Source organism: Anser brachyrhynchus, assembly GCF_964034855.1.
Source record: "Anser brachyrhynchus genome assembly, chromosome: 11".
Lineage (NCBI taxonomy): Eukaryota > Metazoa > Chordata > Aves > Anseriformes > Anatidae > Anser > Anser brachyrhynchus.
The window spans coordinates 4,739,918-4,762,169 of NC_137706.1; the positions used below are offsets into that span (position 1 = coordinate 4,739,918).

At 36.6% G+C, this 22,252-nt stretch overlaps 1 protein-coding gene across 8 annotated transcripts in view; it reads left to right on the plus strand.

Moving 5' to 3' along the window:
- RNF111 (ring finger protein 111) overlaps positions 1–22,252 on the plus strand; it is a 53,112-nt gene that overhangs the window by 24,684 nt on the left and 6,176 nt on the right. For 4 of the 8 annotated variants that reach the window (XM_080608006.1, XM_080608007.1, XM_080608010.1 and 1 more), the window contains exons 3-11: positions 3,135–3,261; positions 6,025–6,188; positions 9,055–9,252; positions 10,158–10,471; positions 11,313–11,568; positions 12,325–12,676; positions 15,196–15,321; positions 16,068–16,194; positions 22,046–22,138. In XM_080608006.1, coding sequence (XP_080464132.1) covers positions 3,135–3,261; positions 6,025–6,188; positions 9,055–9,252; positions 10,158–10,471; positions 11,313–11,568; positions 12,325–12,676; positions 15,196–15,321; positions 16,068–16,194; positions 22,046–22,138 — 1,757 coding nt within the window. The remainder of the gene's footprint in view (positions 1–3,134; positions 3,262–6,024; positions 6,189–9,054; positions 9,253–10,157; positions 10,472–11,312; positions 11,569–12,324; positions 12,677–15,195; positions 15,322–16,067; positions 16,195–22,045; positions 22,139–22,252) is intronic. The other 4 variants (XM_080608009.1, XM_080608004.1, XM_080608011.1 and 1 more) reach the window with 2 other exon arrangements.

Consider the following 22,252-nt stretch of genomic DNA (forward strand, 5'->3'; position numbering starts at 1 on the left):
CTATGCTGAGAGCAGGGGGCAGGGGAAACAACAAGGAAAAAAAAACATAAGTCGGGATAATTATTTTGCTGCCATCAGTCCAATGACTATTCTTCTTGAAGAATGAATAATTTCCAGTAGTACAGGATTGTTATAGTAACACTCATTGTACAAATTCAGCTGTTCTCTTGCAGGGTAGATCACTGAGATGATACATTGACGAGTGATGTATTAATATTTATAATTGAAGATCAAGTTTGTTAGAGTTCATTCCAGGAGAAGTTACTGGTTAGTGACTGGTACATCCATTAAAACAAATAATTGTGCACCTTGTGATGGCAAACTATATAAAAACATCCTGTGTGGTGGACTGCGGGGTCAGAAATAATACCGAGGACAAAATGCAAGTATTTTCACACTTTGTGCATTGTTGGGTTTGGATATTTTCTGTTTTTGTTTTTCCCATTGGCTGTTGGTGTGTTTTATAAATTACAAAGTACATTAAAACTGGGTTTTAGTGAAAATAATTGTCTCTACAGAAGAGGTGCTTCATAAGGATTATAAACATTACCTCAGTGGTGTTTGTTTCTGGAACTTTGCTGTTCAGCTGATCTTTTCAAAGTTATTGTTCAGATAGAAGTATGTAATGAAATTGGTTTATATTGGTAGATTGTTGAATTTTTATATGCCATTCTCCAAACAACTACAGTGTTCTTAAAATATCCAAGGTTCACATACACGCACTTTTCCTTTTGGTGTGCTTCTAATAAACCTTACGCAGAAGACCCTTTAATTTAAAAGGGGGTACAAAGTTTGTTGTATATGATCATGACTTAACATTCCTATCTTTTTTTCCCTAGGAATATAATCTTACAAATGTATGTAAGGCATTTATTGTAGCGTAGAGACTTTTTTCTGCTAGTCTTCATTTTGCAGTGTATTACTGATTCATTGTGTAGTTGTTCTGAAAGTGCTCTGGCATGAAAACCCAGTCGGTTTGTGCTCTTGACTTCGAGAGCCCAACTGGAAAGCATAAGCAGCAGGTAGGAAGGCAGAAGGTTGGAATATAGCCACGCTATATCCTATTTATAGTACCTTTTGACTATTTTCCTGAAGACTTCTTTTATTATTTTGGAGGTTATAAAACCTGTTCAGCCAGTAACAGTCCTGATGTTTTCTACAGTCTGACTCGTGTAGTCTGTAAAATCATGTCTTAGCTAAAGATTTGCTTAAAAAAAAATAAAATCAACTTTAAAACTGTGGCAAAGGTGAGCATCTGAATTTCATGGATATTCAATTGAGAATTGCCTTTGTTTTTCATGAGAAGCTTGCTTCAGAACTCGTGCAGAGAGATGCACGCTGGAGTTACACAGCATATGGTTTTGGCCTCAGGGAGGTGCTGTTTGTTCTCAGAAATACTGAGATCACACTTCAGCCTAAATCTTCTTGCTTTTTGACCTGTCTTAAATTTAAATAATTACTGAATCTGAGGCCATTTGGACTCCCAGGAGTGCTTTCAAATTTACTGTACTTAAAGCAGTGCGTGTTTGGAAGCACGGAGATGGGGTGAAAAATAGTTAGGTGTTTTCTAACTGACCTTTCACTAGCTGCTTAGCTAGTTGTTTTTACCCAAGAAGTTCCTAAGACTGTTTTGTGTAAGGAAGCTGTTGTGCATTTGCCTGTGACTTGTAAGATGTCAGAAGCATGACATTTACTTTCTTCTGAACATGGTGACGACTTCAGCTGCAGTTCTTTCACTTTGAGTAAATGGCCTGTCTGTATTTTTCAGTTTTAGCGTCTTTGTTTTTGAGACGTTGTAATAATGTGCTCGGTTTCTGCCAAAATTTTCAAGAGTTTCGTGACTTAATTTTGTCACACACTACTTGTGCTCATGACATTTTGGTGAATAACAGGATTTGGAAGTATGGCTGTTTCCATCGTCAGGCACCAGTCTCTCTGGGATTAGTGTGACCAGAAACAAAGGAAAGCTGTTGGTTTTTCAAAACATAAAAATGCTGGTGCTTGGGGGGAATAAGAGGGAGGGTGGCCCACCCCCCACCCCTGAAATTCGTTAGTCTTTGCTGCTTCACTTATAACGGCACGGCTAAGAAGTTGCAGAGCTCTTGTGGATCTTTGCTACAGTAGGGCGTCCCTCTAGACCAGGGAGCTGTTGCGTGCTGTGAATGAATGAAGAAAGGAGCATACACCTTGTCATGGGGTAGAACAGTCCATACAGGACGGAATTATTGACTAGAGTGAGGCCAAATTCTTCAAGCACTTTTCTTAAAGAAATTCTCAGATCTTAAAATGGTAGGCTTTGTTGTTTCTAAGCTAGATAGCTCATTTATTAAATAAATTCCTTTATGCTCAGTGGCATTGGAACAGTGAATAAATTTATAGCTCAATTTAAGTATTCTAGGTATTCAAACTTGTCATTGCCACTGTTTTAGCTACAGAGAAGGGTTTCCATATGTATGGGTGTTAGACTGGAACATTAACCACTCTTCCTAAAGCAGGAATTATTTTTGTCTCTGAGTTGATTTTGTGAGGTATTTGGTTGTTTATTTTTACCACTAATAGTTCCATTTTTAACTGTACCAGTCTAGTATATGATTGTGAATGCCACTGAAAGTATAGACTTAAAGATGTTATAAGCATCAATGCGTTTGTGGTCTTCAATTTGTTTTGGAAGTGGATAACATTTCTTAGTTGGTACATCACTTTTCCTGTTGCTATTGTCTAGCCTTAAGGTTAGGTTTGAATACATATGAACATATGAAAAAAATAAAGCTATTAAATAATAATAAACCACTCCTGCTTTGCTAGTTTCAAAGCTTTTGTTTTTATATTAAATGACTGAATTTCATTGGTGTTACAGCTGATAAAATTCACCAGAATCACTTCCAATACACAGTAGAATGTAAACTTGCACATCTGTAGCTCCCCCGCCTTTGTCACCTTCCTTCTACGCTTCAATATTTAAAGCAGAGTTGCTACCTCTCATAATTAGGTTGTGTGTTTGACAGTTGCACCTAAAGTTTTGACATAAACTATGAAATTCTGTACCTACATCTTAAGTCAAGGGGAAAAAGTCTCATAAATGACAGCTTTTAAAATTAAGTATGTGAACTTTCTTCTTCCTCTTTCCTCATTAGGGAGTATTGATGAAGATGTTGTTGTGATTGAAGCATCCTCCACTCCCCAGGTCACTGCTAATGAAGAAATAAATGTTACCTCAACAGATAGTGAAGTGGAGATCGTCACAGTTGGTGAGAGCTACAGGTGAGTGAGACTCGTGTCTCTTTGTATTAGTAAAATTTTGCTTGACTCAGTGTTTGTCACAAGGGTCTGTATCATTAAAAGTCCATAAGGTAATGTTACAGAAATTCTGTGCTACCAGGCCTAGTATGCATTTGTGATTCCAAAACAAAAGTCAAACCCCACAGCTTTGCTAAAGCTTGAAAATACAACTGATAGGGATTTGGTGAGGTGATTGTGGGTAGCGTGACTGAGAGAGAACTTTAGGGAAGCAAAGCTGCGTAGTGTGGTCCTAGAGAGAGCAAGCTTGCTCTGAAAGTGTCTTTCTTTGAAGCCGATGCCTCATGCTTTCCTGTTCTTCCATGCCCCTATGGAAATTTTATTCCATATCTGTCAAGTTCTGTAAAATCTAATAGAGGAGTTTCTTGAAGTGGAAGACTTGAAACTGTCATGTGCGTGGGACTGTTGGAGATGACTGCCAATTAAATATACTTGTTTGTTTGTGAACATGAGGACGAAACTGTGGAATATGAAGAATGGCCATCAACTTTTTATAAAATGACAAAGGAAAAATAGTAAAATATACAAACATCCCATGTGTTTCTCAGCAGATTGTGCTTTCATTAATGTAATTTTAAATTTAAAAAAGATAGATTTTCCTACAGACATCACTTCATTGGAATAAATGGCATTACCTAGCAAAACAATTTCATGGATTAGTCAGGTGCGTACATAATGAGGAGGGATTTCATGTGTGCTTCAAACAAGCTCCTTGGTATTTTTTTAAACTGGCACACACAAGATGTACTTATTTGGGTTACGTATTTTGTAGCAGGGAGAAAATGGAGAGGTGAGAGAAATCAACATCTTAAAAACGCATTTATTCAACAACGTGTTTCTTTGTTTCTTCATTTTTAAAGATGTAGAATATTTTTTCAGTAAGAAAGCAAAAGCTGCAGAATCAACAGACGCTTTCTCTTGAGATGGTTAGAAATATGTTTCCAGAAATAGTTAATTTATCCATATGAATGTGTTGTTGAGAACAATTGTAAAACTTAAATATTTTTGCAAAGACTTGAGCTAGAGCTGGATCAAGTTTGTTTTAGCCTCTTAAAACTTCATGTGAAGCTCTAGGGGGTGTTAAAAATGAGGCTATATGAAACTGCTTGCAGAACATCGGTTGAAACCTGATTAAAGATGTATAAAATGCGTTTTAAAACTCAGGTTTCCTCTTCTCACCATTAATAGGAAATGTTTGCTGTAGTAGCTATAAAAGAAGATTACATGCAAAAAAATTACTACTTCCTACCTTACCTTCTGCAGTGGTACTGTCAAAGACAACCAACAGCAACACCACTCTCGTTTTTATTGATGTCAATGCTGTCTTTAACTTCACTGAGGAAGAGGCTGAACCCAGGGTGTTTTCTGGTGTATTTAAATTTTGATCCATTCAGTTTGTTAGACCTTCTAACATGCAGACTTCTTAAATTAATTTTATTATTAAGGTAATAGTGGGATGGGCAAATAGAGTTTTTTTGCTGTTGAGCCTTTTATATACTTTCCCTCAAGAGTTGAGAAAAGATTTTACTCCAAAAATTTCATGAGAAGATAAGAAATAGTTTTGTTTTGTATTGGAAAATATGATTCTGTGTGAATAAAAAATACGGTACAAGAACAATTCCAGGAAGCTTGCTATGGCAAGGAAGAGTCTTAAATTCAAATTTTGATACCAAAATGTCAGGAAATGTCCCTTCCACACTAGTCTTTTATACTTCGAACGTTAATTACTACGCAGATTTTCCTGTGGCTCAAGAATATTAGTTTTGCCAAAGAACAATTTAAGGAACAAAGGCAGCTATTGGAAGTCTTAATGGTAGTTCAGGATAAAAATGTAAATGCTGTAAGTGAAGTGAACATTATGAAAATTATTTACCAAACTCCAAATACTGTTCAGAGCAAAATAAATGGTTTCCTTTATTGTCATGTAATTTGTGTATAGGCTTTTGCCTGTTTTAAATTGTAAAAATGTATTTTTGGTGGAAATAAAAAAAAATCAGAATAGCAAAAATTAAAATACTATTTCTGATGCTCTCTACTACTGAATAGAATGGGTGCTGTTATATTACAGAAACAAACCCATCCATTTCCTTAGGTATGGTACAGGCTTATGATTTCCTTTCCTCAGCTACGTTTCGCTCAAGGTTCATTAAGTGTTATACAAAGCTGTGCTCATTCCTAGACGAAAGTGAGGGAAATGTTTAGGAGGTAAATGTCCAAAGCAATCTCTGAACTTTAATGTTAAAGTTTAGAAATTATCCTCTGAAAACACTTCATCGCAAATTAACACTCAGAAAAACTTAATATTTATGAATTTTTATAATCTTTATGCTTCTTTCATCATTGATAGATCTGCTGTTTCAGACTGCATAGGAATAGCGTAGGATTCAGAGACTCATGTTCTACAACAAAGTTAAAACATAGTATTGATGTAATTGCTGCATGACTGATAGGGTTTCACAGTGTTTTTTTAAAACATAAATTACCTGTGTTTATTTCATAGAAACAAATATTAGAGTCTAAATTCTACCTGTTAGGTACGTGCTGTTACATCGTCTGTTAAAGGCTGCAATAATACTTAAATGCCCTGCCGCTCCATATTCACTAGATGTGTATTTCAGCATAACAAAATTCTATTATTGAAAAATAAAACAGCAGCCTCCCAAACAGTGAGGTGGGGAAAAAAAAGGCAAGAATTAGGTCAGTAGTTAAGCTAATACCTTTTTTAAGGTCTCGTTCAACGCTCGGGCACTCAAGATCACACTGGGGACAAAGCTCTAGTTCTCATGCTGCACGGCCTCAAGAGCAGCGGAACCGCAGCAGGATTTCCACAGTCATACAGCCACTCAGGCAGAACGCAGCAGAAGTCGTGGACCTTACGGTGGATGAGGATGGTAAGTCATACTGGTCTGAGAAGTTTCTTCCTTTAAGGTGAGCTGCATTAATTGTATTAACTCTAGCATACTGTTTTGTGAAAAAGTCTGGTAGTGTGTCAGAAAATCTTCTTGCAGCTTTATTTTTAAAATTAAAAGTTTAGATATTTCAGTGGATCCACCACTTTTCTTAAAGCTGACTTGAGTGTGAGTCTGAAAGATGAGTCACCAGGAAGGAATTACAGACCAAGTTGGAACTACTGTTTTAAACCTGTATGTTAATTTCAGTACAACATTATAAAAGGAAAATCTCATGGTAGTGCTTTGGAGTAAAAATGAATAAAACAACAACAAAAAAATACTAGTAAAGCATGCTAGGTTTCTGAAACTGTGACCTTTCATTGCCTCTTCACACTAAAACATACTGGCACTCAAACTTATTTCTGCTGAAAATCATAAGAATGATTTCCAATTATTGTTGGATGTTGCCAGAGGAAAGTCTTAAACTCATATGTGTTTTTGTTGGTGTTGCTGGTAGTCACTTTGAAGATTTTTTTTGGGTGCACACAACTGTTAAAGTTTAACAGAAGTTTTGCACTATTATAGTTCCATCTCTGTATGAAAGTTAGTGTATTATTCTTTAAGATGTCCTGATTTTTGGGGTGATTTGGATGGTTTGGAATTTTTTGGTTTGTTGATGGTTTTAAAGGAAGAAGATAGGTTGATTTACAGCTTTTTTTTTTTTGCTTTATAGTTTTACTATGAAATATCCCAACAGTTCTATCACTGGAGAGGAAATGGCATTTATTGATGTAACTTACATGTTTCACATACGAACTATTGTAAAAATAGAGACATTCTGAATTGAAACTGTTACAAGGCAACTATGTACTTATTCATAACTTTATGGATGTCTTCAAAGATACCAGTATTAAAACTTTGCTAATGACATGAGTGTAAAAGGGTCATCTTCCCACTTACCTTTGTGAATTAACACCTGGGAAGGGTGTTTAAAAATAAGTTTTTCTTAGCTAGTATTTTGAGACTGACCAAGCCTACTGGCTGTTACTGGTTTTGTGTTTTTTTGGGGGGGGTGGGGGGAGGTGGAGAGGGAACAGAACTGCTTGCATTATTGATAACAAATCAAAACAGTAACAGGCTAGTAGGATGATTGAGGCTAATAGAATAAGTTGCGTGACTGCAGGATTGCTTTTAGAATGCATTAGCATCCAGTCTAATGTACTGTGTATTCACATACTGTGAGAAAAATCTCAATTTTCTTCAGACAGGATCTTCTGTGAAGCTATTTTATTTGCGATTGCAATGCTGGGCGTCCTGTCAATCAGGAGTGCATTTTAGTAAACAAATCATAACCTTTTATTCCCTATTACCCGATGCCTGATCACCTCCCCTGTTTCTTCATTGGCTGAGTACTACAGGTTCACAAGCTACTCAACGCTCCTCCATACCATATATGTACAATTTTTCTTTTTATCAACCCTTTAATTTCTCCTTTCTTATGTTTTGAGAACTTGTGATCTTTGTTTTACTGTTCTCACACTGCTCATCCTGTTTTTCTCAAGCTTTTACCTTATTTTGGAACAGTGAGGCCTTCAACTGTCCACTTATCTACTTAGCATTTCTCCTTATTATGACTACACAACTACCTTGGAATATAGAAAAGTAATTCTCTACTGCAAAAACACAACTTTGTTTCTCACACATACCAGTCTTAGGCTCTGTGTCCTGTTCCATGGTTGTTTTTTTGCCTGAATTCAAATGTACTTCCCAAAAATATTTTCTTTAATTAAAATCAATGTTTCAGAACGCGACATTTATTTATTATTCCCTTTCTTGCTGAGTTGCTGATATGCCTATTAGATTTGGAGAGAAATCTTGAAAAAAAGTCAAATTTTACTTCAAGACTTTGTGCAGGAGAAGTATTTGAAGTATCTTAATGCTTTTTTATTATATCCATGCAGACATTTTTTTTACTAAAAAAAGCTGATCTGTTTCTGATCTTACCTTTTATGGTATCTTGTATTCCTAGTCATGTCATTGCCTTGTCAGTAGTTAGAGAGAAGTTTCAAATGTAGTCAAAGGCAGACTTTTTAAAACTGAATTTGAACCATGTCACCACTTATCCTTTTAAAACTAAAACTTAACCTGTTCACAGTTGTGTAGTAGAGAACAAAATCTATCAAGCGTGGTATATTTTCTCTAGGTCCAGTGAAACACACACACACCACACCACCCCCTCCCTTTATAATCCGCAAAATGAACTTGACGTCTCAAATACTGATTAATGAATCTGGTTAGTCTCAACGTCTACTGAGACTAGAAACCAAGTTTATCTCGTGGTGGCCTTTAAAAATGTACGTCTAGAATAGCTGAAGCCTGTGAAGTAAAGTAGCTCATCTAGTTTAGATGTTAACTGTGATGTTGGTTAGTTATCTAAAAATTTTCTTGTGCTTTGTAGGCATTAAAAGATGGTAAGGGTAATACTTAACCTTAGAATACTTTGCCTTTGAATTTATAGAAAACTTCAGCAAATACGTTAGCAACTGTTTTCATCATAAAGTACGAAAGTAATGCATTTAGTAAATAAAACTTGATATGGCTGATTTGTTTAGGGAAGTGATTTTGTATATAAAGTCTGAGTTAGTTTTAAAAATATGACTTTTTCCACATACAGTTGAAACAACTTTTTTATTTTATACTCATCAGATTTTTGTGTTTGAACTTTCTCAGTATCTGGCAAGACCAGCATCAAGAATTTATTGTAGACTAATTAAAAATGTGCAAAACCAGCAATTTTCTTAAAAAAGGAAAAACGGAAAGCTTTTAAATCTTGAAGAACATGGAAACTTTTTTCTTCCCCTGCTAGAGCCGACAGTTGTGCCAACCACATCGGCTAGGGTGGAGCCCCAGGTTGTGAGTTCTGCTTCCAGTAACAGTTCTAGTACGTCTACCTCAGAGCAGGCCTCTGATGCAGCTCCAAACGTCTCCAACAGCCAGCCCTCTGCAGCACCAGAGACAACTTCTAGTCTTCCGAATAGCAGCATTGCTGGTTCTTCAGCTGGAGGTACAGAATATGAGAGCTTTCTAAACTGTTGTATTGCCTGCCAGTACAAAGGAGGTAGAGGAGGTTAATCAGCTTTCTCTAGCTTAAGTAGCTTGTGATCTTTTAGGACTGAAGATAGCAATAATAAGTTGACATTGGTTAGATTGACTGTGTAAAGTTGAGAGGAAAGGAATCTGAAAAAGGTGATCAATTTTCTCCCAAAGATGAATGAGGTTGTGCAGGAGCATTCTGTGCTCACTTACTGGGAAGGTTCAATTATATCTAATCAATAACCATACCCTTCACTTCTGAGGAGGCAGAATATAGTTCGCTGGGAGTGGAGTCCTCCATCGCAGTGTTGTAGGGTTTTTTATGTGTGTGGTATAAGGAAGTGAAGGATGTGAACCTGTAGATTGCTTCACTGGAAGCATGGCTATACAGTTCTATATAGATACAGACCTATAAGAGAGCTGTAAGTATGGGTAACACTTGCAACATCTCTGAGATGTGGGTGCACTTTCACTTACTGCAAGTCAGGTGATGTACAAAAAAAACCTGAGCTGACCACACTGACAAAGGAATTTGAGGATACTGGATCAAAACAGGTCTGGGCATATTAGCCACAGGGACAGTCTTTCCTCCTTTCCCTGCTGATAATGTGTATTAAACTACTGGAATAATAAAGCAAGTCTCAGTTCAGTTCCACTAGTGGTTTTCATGTGTACATCTACTGAAACCATTCATTTTTTGCTTCATTTGGCAGGCATGGCTAAATCCTTTTTTATCCAGTTTTGGTTGTAGTCTAGATCTGTTTTCTGATCAGTTAGTTAATCATGAAGTACTGTTTTTTAAATTTCAGACTCTGCTTTATGGTGTTTGGCTTTACTAATTTCTTCTGCTTTAATGTTAACTTTCTTAATTTAAAGATGATACAAGAAGAACTGCATCTAATACGACACTGGAAACTGGCCCTCCGGCCATGCCACGGTTACCATCTTGCTGCCCTCAGCATTCTCCATGTGGAGGATCTTCACAGAATCATCATGCATTGGGGCATCCGCATACAAGCTGCTTTCAGCAGCATGGCCACCACTTTCACCACCACCACCACCACAACCCTCACCCAGCTGTTCCACTGTCTCCTTCATTCAGTGACTCCAGCTGCCCTGTTGAAAGGCCTCCTCCAGTGCCTGCCCCTTGTGGAGCAAGCAGCAGTTCTGGCACCAGTTACCATGACCAGGCATGTTTAATTTTTGTAACTATTCCTTTGTGATTTCAAGTTGTGTTATAGGTATGGAAGGATAGAATAGAATGCTGAATTGTGGATTATTTTCATGTTCTGTAGCAGACACGATAAAAAACTAAATGGAAAATTTGAGTTAGCTTGCATTTTTGTGTCCATGTATTATAAGAAAAGTCATAACCTGACAAATAATCATTGACAGCTGACATTATCTTGATGACTATAAGACTATTTTATGTTGATATTTGGTCAAAACAAGCGTAAATATCTTGGTATACACTTCGCAGATCATAGTTCTGTGCATAACTGAGCTGCTTTAAGGGAAGAAAAATTAATGTTCAGTTTATAAAAAGGAAAGTTGCTTTTCTAAAGTCACTGCTTTTAGGACTTGTGACTAAAAATCACAGATCTAAAACAATACTGTTAAAAATCTAAGAACAATACTGATAGTTCTACATGCTGTAAGTTAAGTTTGCACAATCTGGTATATGTTTTAAGTGTAATACAGTAGACACAACTGAAAATGCTAAAGTTTGTTTGCCTGCAAATAATTCAAGGTGTGCAGCTTCCACATACTTGATGATTTATCCATCATAGTTGCATGTGTTTTTTTACATGGTACGGTATAATTACTTTGGTCTCTTTCATCAGATTCAAGAATTTAGGAATAAGAGATGTTAATCGTATCTAAGGAATGTTCCAGAACCAAGCCTTAAAACTTAAAAACCTGGATCCCATATAGTATTTATTCTTATTTTTTAGCATATTATGTTTGAGGGTGACTTTGTTTTCAATGTCTGAAGATTTTTTTTGAAAAAAAGGTGGTTTGTTTATGCAGCAGGCATTGCCAGTAGACTTAAGCAGCAATGGCATAAGAAGTCATGGAAGTGGTGCTTTTCATGGAACGTCTGCTTTTGACCCCTGCTGTCCTGGTTCTTCATCTCGAACTGCAATTTATGGGCATCAGGCTGGTGCTGGCCCAAGCCAATCAATAACCATAGAAGGATATGGATCAAGTATGGTTGCACAGCCCCAGCCCCAACCTCCTCCTCAGGCATCACTTTCTTCCTGCCGGCATTATATGCATTCTCCCTGTAAGTGCTGATAAGTTCTGGATATCTCTTGTGTTGGGGGAGGAGGAGGGAAGGATGACAAACAAGAAAACAGCTTCCCTGACAACATATGAAAACTTCTACTGTCCGCTTACTTTGATCGTAAAAATGGCCTAGAAAAATGCATGCTAAGAAATGTATTTAAATGGTGAAGTTTATGTAGAGGAATTACACATAACCAAGGGGAAGTTAAAATATTTTCTTTTGGAAGAACTCATTTTTGAGTGGCAGCTCTTAATATTCAAACTTCAAAAAAAGTATTTACTATGAAAATATTTTTATCTTCTTTGTTTTTAGTAACACCTTTTCATTTTTTTCCTTCTATCTTCCCCTTCCATATATCTGCAACGAGTTCTGCTTTAGCAGGCTCAGAATCAACTAACTTGTTTGTGTTATTTCTTTTATTATGTCTACAGAATAGTGGACTTGAGGGGAAAAAGAGTATTTAAAAATAACAAACGAAGTAAAACTTCTCACGTATATCCTTTTCAACATGCATCACAGATACATACTTTTTACCAACCTGAGAAAGAAGAGTAGTGGCTGCAGGAAGTGTGGGCTTGTGGGATATATCACTGGAATCACTTTATTGAGAAGCTGAATATACACAAATTCCCATGTTGCCACTGTCTATATTGGTATAATAACATTGAAGCACCTGTGTGAAGATACTGGTTTTTATAAATTTGATCCAGAAACTACTACTGACAAGATTAAAAGTATCTGTTTTCATTGCAGATGCTTCTTTGACCAGACCTCTTCACCATCAAGCTTCTGCATGTCCCCACTCTCATGGAAATCCTCCTCCACAGCCACAACCTCCACCTCAAGTAGATTATGTTATTCCTCATCCAGTGCATCCCTTCCATCCTTCAATCTCCTCTCATGCATCTTCTCATCCTGTTCCACCTCCACCACCAACTCATCCTTTAGCCAGTGCAGCTGCTCCGATTCCACAGCATCTTCCGGCAGCACATCAGCCTATCTCCCATCACATCCCTGCAACAGCACCTCCAGCACAGAGGCTACATCCTCATGAAGTCATCCAGAGGATGGAGGTCCAGAGAAGAAGAATGATGCAACATCCAACGTATGTCACAAATGTACTCAGAACATTATCTAAACATATAATTCGTTTCCCTCAGGTTTGTAAAATGTTGCATGTGGATCTCAAATTGTAATTGCATGGTTAGGAACTGTTAGCATTAAACCATGGTAGGAAGTGTCTTTACATACTGTAGCAGTTGAGTGAGCATTAAGACTGAACCTGTTCTTGTTACTACATTCATTGTTGTGTCCAGGTGAGGCAAGAAGTACAGTGAACGGGTTATGGAAGAGAAGTGAAGCTTATGTTTCTCTTGCCCATTAGTTATCCTTTAGATAACAGGCAGGAATTCCTTTTCAGGCTGGACAGCCTAAAAAGTACATCATAAGCTCCTTCCAAATGTTTCTTAAAAATGTCTTTTGCGTTGCTGATACTATTAAGATCCTTCTTACGTAACTAATGCTTTAAGATAAGATGGACTTCTCACAAGAGATGGCTTACCAGGCGTAATGAAGATTTAATCTTAGATACCTGTCTAGCTTTACTACACCTTGGTCTTCAGCAGAGAAGAAAGAGACTGAATAATGCCTATAAGAATGTGACCAATGTTGAGATGTAGCTTTGGTGATAACGTTTAAGAGATACTGCTGTTGCTAAACTAGACCTGTGACACTAGTATCAAGAGAAATCAGGTCAGTATTGTCTTGGAATTCAATCATAACATAACTGAAGCTATTTTGTTTTGGAGGTAATGCTTTTAGATATTTAAGAGCATTTCAAGCAAGAACTCTCTAGTTGTTTCTCATAACATTTTTATATAAATTCTACTGGTACCTAATATAAAACAGATTTAAATGTTAATGCTGAAACAAAAATTTGCTTTAACCACAACTTCTTAAGCAGTTTTCAGATACTTAAACAAAACAACCACAGAAGAACCCTATAGGTATTAACTCTGCTGACAGTGATACATGACAGATCTGTGTTTTTCTTTAGGGAAGTCATATATTTCTTTGCTTTCTCAGTCATGACAATTTTGATCTATTTGAACCTGGACCTGTTCTTTATCTGTTACGCAAATGGTATAACCTCTAAACACCCTGACTTCAGTGCACAAGGGTACTGGTTGTGTATGCCTGTGATTATGGAGTCATATGCAAAAATCAATTTTGGAACGCTCAAGCCAGCTCAAGTGAGAGCCTGAATTTCAAGCAAAAACAGGAGTGATAGTGATCTTACTTGTTCTGGAAACTTTGTGATAGCAGAATTCTGATTCTTTCAGTTCCTTGTCTCAACATCTCCAGAGTGCTTAGGATGTTGTTTCATCCTTCATTTCTAGAAATAGCATATGGGATAGTCTTCCAGCTTGTATACCTTCTAGTGACACTCTTTCAAAATTGTAAGTAGAGTGGTTAGTATCCTCACTGTAATGTCTCAAACATTGGGTACAACAACTATATCTTTTGGATCTTGGGATTGGCAACAAAATGTGCAGAAGGCAGCATATGATGGTGCATTGCTTTTGTATACCATACAGTATTTATGCTTAAGATCTCTTTTAAAGTATGTTGTTCCAGATTTTTCCCATAGTTAATGAACTGAACAGAGGTGAGACTAGGAATAGGTTCTGCTGTGATAATGGTGTCCATGTTGGTACGTAACATTGCAGGAAACTAACACTTGTAACATAATTTATACAAGCTCAACAGATTTCTCTGGAGAAGCATCAATTTGCAGTGGTTAGAATAGTATGCCATAAGTAATTTCCTATTTTTTTTAGATGTACGTAGATTACAAAGTGTACTAATCTGCTCTGCCTGGAAGTTTAAGGTGGGACTGAATGTGAAGGGAGTTTCCTACTCTTAGCAAAATCCAAGTCTCTAGGCTGAATAATAATAATAATAAAATAATTCTGCTTTGAATGCAACGGAAATAAAAACACTAACTTTTTTTGGTAAGTGGACGATGGTAAAGTAGCAGAAATCAGCCAGCAGGTTTTTGTGAAGATTTTGTCAAAAACTGTAGTTGTTCTGTACCAGCTGGAATGGAAGAAACTGTTCTCCTATTACTTGAGCTATGATGCAAACATGTTTCAAGGCAAATTACCTCCAATTAGTGTGTCTGTTTTTCCCTAATAATTTCTGATGGTATAATTTCACTGGAAATAGTTTATTTCCAGAATCATTCATGGCAATGCTACAGACTACATCCTTAATCGTGACATGACCATTATGTGCACTTTCATTGCTCTCCTGTTCTGCAGTTTGAGATTAGGATTAAACAGTGTCAGTCCCTTGATTGTGTCTGTCAGGTGAAGACCAGATCGCGGTAGCTGACGGTGTTTGCAGTATATCTCAGTATATTGCTATAAAGGCAACTATACGGTCAGTTTCATGTTTGAGTATGAAATTCTAGCTTTAGACATAAGTTGGAATTAAAACAGCATGGGGAAATTTTCTTTTTAATTTTAACTTGTTCCAGTAATTCAGCCTGTAACATTGATAATGAATTTTATTTTCTCCACCCTAATAAGTGTGTGGAATTAACTGTTGTTTTATTTTTAGACGTGCTCATGAGAGGCCTCCTCCGCATCCTCACAGAATGCACCCAAATTACGGTCATGGGCATCACATTCACGTGCCTCAGACAATGTCTTCCCATCCTCGACAAGCTCCAGAGAGGTCTGCCTGGTTAGTAATCAGATAACTATTTTAGTTCTTTGAGACTCAGTACAAAGGACCATAAGATGCGCTGATAATGCAGGCTGTTTTTAAAAAAAAAAAAATGCTGTGTGCACCTGTAATTTAAAATTGGTATATCTTGATTTGGCTTTGAAATGTTGCTTTTAGCACTCCATGTATAAAGCATATTTCTAATTTTTATCCATTGATTTTTGAAAGGAGTTGAGGATCACTGACAGTAGGTAGTTATTTCAAGAACTGATTTTTTTAAAATAGGCAAGTAAAATATTGAAGACAATTCCTGTATTTGTTGTTTATAAAATAAGCTTATAAATCAAATCCAGACTTTATTTATTATCTCTTATGTATGTTTTAGCTTGCTTAAAATTGCATCAGACCACTTGTGAAGATTAGGTTTAAGTTCTGCTATGTATTTAATATCTCAAAAAATTACTTTTGAGCCATCAGAGAAGAGGTTCATGGGTTATGGCTTCTGTTCCCATGGTGTGTGAACTAGTCAACACAACAAATACGTAGTTGTCTCTGCTGATTTATCGTACTGAATCTTCATAGCTTATTTAAAAGGTGCTTTTAGTTATGGTAGGATTAAGAAGATTTTCAGCAAAGTTTACATATATTTTAAAAAATAAGTGTTAAGATACTGTTGCTGTGGTTTATGCTGTCCAAAACAGTGGAATTGTATCTAGGAGGCAAGATGTACCATTACTGTAATGCTGCTTTCATTCATGTGACAGGGAACTCGGAATTGAAGCTGGTGTGACTGCAGCTACTTACCCTCCAGGGCCCTTGCATCCTCACTTGGCCCATTACCACGCACCTCCTCGACTTCATCACTTGCAAATAGGGGCTCTTCCCCTAATGGTAAGGAGATGGCTTGTGAAAAATCACAATAATTGGTCACTGTAATTATTTTGTTTGTTAGGAAAATTATTTGGGGGATTACTGTATTTGATTAGGCATGTATACCTTGTTGTAAAAGGTATTGGTTTAACTGAAGAAGAAAATAATCCGGTGCTTTTATGTTGTTCCCAGATACAGAGCTACACAAACAGACAGGCTCATGTCTAATGAGAAAAAATAGTTTAGGACGCTAACATTTCTAACTTCAGCTCTTGTAAAATGAATCATATTTTAAATTGTCATGTGCATTGCAATGCATTGACCCTCTGCATCTGATTTCTAAAACTTGTGTTCTTTAATGAGCTTTAGTTTGTTAAAGGTACCAGCTTTCCACCCAGTGCATAAGGATTGGCACTGGTGCTTCATTTAATTTTAAGGTCCATATGTACAGCTAGAATTCTGTCTAGAGATTTGGTTGGTTTTGAATAATATTTGGTGTTCATCAACCTTATTCCATATGATAAAATACAATTTTGTAGCATGAAGCGTTACAAGCAGAATGAAGTGTGAGGGTTAGTCCCTTACCGAACACATTTTTAAATCTACAGTAGAAAAACAATGAGAATCTGCGTATCTTGTGACTTATACAGAATACTAGTTTTTGAAAGAATTTTTTGTATGGTTATGTAAAAATATTCTTAACTTTCTTTCAAGACATTTCAAGACAGAAATGTAGTTGAACTGAATGTTTACCATTTCTGTGTGGGTATTTTGTATGGCTAATCTGTTTCATTTAGCCCTCTAAAAGCTAGACCATCTAATCAAATGGTGGCCTCATCTAGTGACAGATGCTAAAACTGTAATTAAAAAAATCAACCTGCAAGTCGTGTCCATACAAGATTTCTGTATTAGAGGCCAGAAGTGACATCTAGAGATTGGATTATAAATTTATAACTAATACTGTAATAGCAGTCTCTTTGTAGTCTGTTCTTAAACTGCTTGATCCTTGCTACTTAACTAATGTAAAAATCCTCAGGTACTTCCCTGATATCTGTAGGGTTGGCAATTCATTGTTGCACAGCTTTCATAGTTACCATATACCGTTCAGAGCACTCTTAAGAATTCAGTATTTTAGCATAGCCAATAAAATTATATAGCCTTATCCCTATGCATCATCTGTACAGATAATTTTTCTGCAGTCGTCTTCAGTTAGGTTTCTGTTTTTACAAGTGGACAAAAAATGTTTTTCACATTTCATGCAGTGTTCAGTAACAGGTAACATCAGTTGCTTTATGTTCTCTATGAGAAAGAGCCCTTCAATAAATAGGTCAGTGAACTGCAGTTGTATTAGGAGGCAGCAAGTTAAACGTGCCTATTTTATCTCACTATCAGGGCTAGTTAAGTCAATTATGAGACTTATTTCCACTGTTGCTGTGGAGCTTCTAGAAACTTGAGAGGTGAGCTCATCCTCGTGTTAATGTGTTGAGAAACTTACCTGTATTTTAACTTTCGCAGGGGTGTGCATACATCTAAAATGATACATGAATAAGTAGTTGGGACCCCCCTTTTTACCTTGTTAGCAGTAGAATGGAAAAAAACTGATAGAGAATATTTAGAAGTATTTGATGAATGTCTGATAAAATACTTTGGGGAGTCTTGCAAATAGCTGCTGTTAGGAACCGATATGTTAGATGAAGTAGGGTTCTTTAACTCTACAAAAACTTGTGCATGTGTTTGTGTAGGGCTATCTGATTGTTATAAGTCATTCATGAATCTCTGGATGAAGTGGAATTCAAGTTGTTTGTGTCAAGTTTTTGTACACATTGTCCTGACAAGCCGTTTTGCAGTGTACAGACATCTGTAAGCAGTAATTCCTTGAAAGTTTGGGATCTGTTTTGAACCCTGCTGAAATCAGACCGAGCGTTAGGCTTTGAAGCGGTGGTGTTCTGAGTAATTTGAAATGTATGCAGATTACGTGCACTAGAAGAACATAAAGACAGGTTAAAGCACTGCTAGCAGTCATATACAGAATGGGCTCAAAACCTTTTGATGGTTCTGCCCCTTCTATGGTGGTAATGAAAGCCAAAATTTTCCTTATTTACACGTATGTGAGAATATAGGAGATTTGTCAGCAAAAATGACTACTGAACATGGAACAAATCTGTGAAGTTTATGGAAAATAAATATTTGAATCTTAACCAAAAGTGCCATTGTATTAAAGAACAACAGATGTGATTGCTTCTGTCACCAAGGTCTTTTCATTGTAACTTTAGGAATTGCGGCAGGGAAGGAGAGGCTGAAATAACTAACCTTAGCAGAGGGACTCTAACTATAATGTTATGAGGAGTGCTTTCTTTTTCAGAAAACAGGGTGTACTGAGTAGCAATTTGCAAATTCATTAGTTGTATTCTTGATGCAGGTGTCATAAACTGCTGATGTTTTTTTTGTTTTTTAAAAAGTCTTTTAAAGTAACTTATGCAGTAGCTCAACTGAATCATTTGTGTTTAATATATTTTCCAAAAACAGTGAATTGCCTGGTAGGTAGTGTGCATTTTTTCTGTCTTTTTTGGAGTTACAAAAAACTCCTGGAAACTAATGTCTGATGTAAAGGGCATAATGGATTGTTAGGGCTAAAATGACATCAGTACTTTGATGTATCAATTTCAGATCTTAGTCGGATGCAGGTAATCTAATTTTCATCTAGTCTACTCAAACAGACTTGCAATTTCAATCCTCAGCAAGACAAGATAAGGATGCATTAGGGGATAGGAGTAGCATTCAGCAGCTTTGCCAGTCCAAATAGAAAAGGAGATTTTGTTTCCCCCACCCTCTTATTAGCTTGGTGGAGGCAATTTTCACTTGTTTAAGTGTTGCTTCAGGAGGAATCCTAGATTAAAAGCAGTTTAGAGAATTCTTCTTTCGTGCCTGCCTAGACAAGGATTAGTCTACTTCCCTCCTTGAGTTAATGCAATTACTTTGATCATTGTGACTCTGCCTTAGAGTAGTGTGTGTTCCCATCATTATTATTTCAGCGCCTTGCATATGGTGAGGGGAAAAAAGCTTCTGTCGAAGTGACTTCTGTGATGGATTCCATTCTGCGCAAAGAGCTACTCAGCAAACTTGAACAATGTTTTTCAGAAGAATCAACTAAAGGATCCATGTGTCACATAAATAATGCAGCACCACATGAGAGACACAGGAGATATAGGCTGTAAATGTTCCTCCGTAGTGTAGTTCAAGGTGCATGTTAGGTCTGAAATAAGTTTTAATTAACTGTAACAGATTTAACTGTGTTTTTCAAATAGGAAAAATGGAACTTTGTAATACAACTGATCCTTTTTTTCTCCCATATAAACATGAATTTGTTTGTTTGCTTTTTAATAGAATATGGACTATTGAAGAGCATTTATTTTATGTTCCCCTTTGGCATAGATAGACCTAGGTCTTTAGCTATGCAACATATGTTAATTGTTCTTTCCCACAGTGTCTCTGAAAACTGCAACTTTTCCTTGTTTGAATTTGGCTTATTTAAGATAATTGATCAGCTTTATTTTTTTGAATATTGATGTGGATTTAAGCAGTTAACTGGATAAGTATATTGTTAAGATCCTTAATGTGAACTGTTGAATGGAAGGTTGGGATGGGGAAGATAAATAGTACAATTGGATGGAAAAATCACTGATGGCAGCTGAGAGGCAGAAGAATCCTGGAAATATGGAAGGTGTTGAAAGCAGGATAGCAAGGAAAACTATCTTTCTTGTAGGCTATTTCAAACTGTTTCAGAATGTTTATATTGTAAGTGGTTCGGACCTAAGCTTGAACTTGAATTTTTATTTTTGTTGGTAGTAGGAAACGTCATAAGGAAGCGCAAAACCAGAAACAAGTGATCCTTGTTCTACAGGAAACACAGTTCTTGGCAAGCGTGTACTGAACTTTGCGGATTTAGAGTATATTGCTTTAAATCGTATATTATTGTTTGACTATATCCAAAAAAGTAAATTACTTAACATAGACTGGCATTAGCTGTCTTTCCTTTCTTTTGCAGTTTCAAAACTTACTGAAAGTGCACTTCCATCTGTGCTTAACTTTTTTGAAGCTGTTTCAAGAGAGCAGAAATCTTCTCTTTGCAATTGGTGACAGTTAAATGGGTAGTAGTTAGGCTATTCTCTCTTGGGCATTATTGTTCTTTCTCTTGCCCATTGTTGTTTGTAGGCACAAATGTAATCAGTTAAAATTTTGCTGTGTTAGCACACTACTTATTCTGCAGGCATAAAAACTAATTGGTTCTTACAAAGATGGCTGTTTCAAGATAGTGTTTTTACTTGGCCAGAAATGTAAGCTGCTCTTCAAGAATATTCTGTAAAAGAGCCTGTATGTGCCACGTTCTGATAGTTGTATGGAGGTGCTATGTTTCCCATCAGGCTAATGTGAAGGCACTTTTATTACTGTGAAAATATCATGTCCTGCCCAGTGTTTCTGTTGTGTAAAGTCGGTTGGTTGTTTGTTGCAGTATGTGCTCTGAGAAATTCTTACTTGCTTTTGTGGTGGTGTTAGGTTTCTCAAATAGCTTCTAGTAGCAGAATTCACTCTAGTTGGGAGACCTGACTGGCTACATGTCACTCCAGTTGGTAAGCTCTGACCTTCGAGGCAATGTTAAGTGTAATTACTGCATGTGCTAGGGAAATAAAATTGTTTAGAAATTTTTGCTATTCATGTCAGCTTTTAGCTACCAGACTGGATTTGAAAAATATAGAAAGTACTGTATTGGTCTGTTAATGTTATGTGAGTAACTTTGTCTAGATCTGTGGCTTCTTACGATGCATTAACTCAGTTTTATGCCCTTATATACGTTAAGCATAGAAGCATTTGCTGGAAATCAAGGAAATCATGCAAGTATCTGACTTAAAGGATAATATCTGAGATGTCTAATTTGTTGATGGATTCACAAGATGAATTTTGAGCTGTGATGTACAGCAGCAGGGGCATTACTAGCTGACAGCACAGAAAGGAAGATAGCACTTCTAAAATACATTATGGTGTTTCCAAATGAATTGCTTCTTACAGTGTACACTCCGTGTTTAAAGTAAATTGAATCTGCTGATCGTTTTGTTTTTTTCACCTTTTTATTAAAAAATAAATAATTGCTGCTGGTATGTTTCTGACCAAAAGGCAGCATCATTATTCACTTGTCTTGTGGGGGCCAAAATGCAACTAAGAAGCTCCGCTATGAAGGCGATGCTTTGTATTTTAACTACCTTTCTGCTCTTCTGTATGAAAGCACTGGTGTTTGAAGTGCCTGCAGGGTAGTAAATCTTTGAATGCTGGTAATTTGCTCACTGCTTGTATCTCTTGATATGCAAGGAAGTCAGTGGATGCTTGAATATATAGTGTATATAGAGATGTCTATGATGTTAGATGATCAGATTTATTCAAGTGTTACTTTTATCTGCCTCTAAATGTGAAGGATGTCTAAAGATGTTCAGTTTTCTTGGGTAAGGTAAGGAAAAATGAGTTTTTCTGGTAACTTCATGCATAGTCTTAGGGTGTTTGTTTACAAATACAGGCAGATATATAGGGTGTGTTTATACAAAGCAGGTTGAAACTTTGAGAGCTGGCAAGTGACACCAAGAAATAGGTAATGCAGATATGGAGAGCTGATAATAGAGGATCTAGTCTCACTTCTGTTTTGTTCCTGGTTATATTCAGAGAGCTCAGAGTGGTGATAAGCTGTCAGTTATAATTGTGTACTCAAGCTGAGGAGTATAAATAAGTGATTCAATAAAAGCAAAAGGATCTTAAAATTTACAAAGTGAACAGTAAAATTCTGGAACTGTTCTGAATAGGTTTAACTTAACATCTGCTGTTTGAATAGGTACCAGACATGGCGGGCTATCCTCACATCCGTTACATTTCATCGGGATTGGATGGAACATCATTCAGAGGCCCTTTCAGGGGCAATTTTGAGGTTTGTAATAGAATAAAACTAGATCAATGCCAAAATATGTCATGAGGGAATATGGGGAGGGTGTATGGTAGAGCTAGTTTTATATGTAGATGTAAAAGAATCATAAAGAAAATA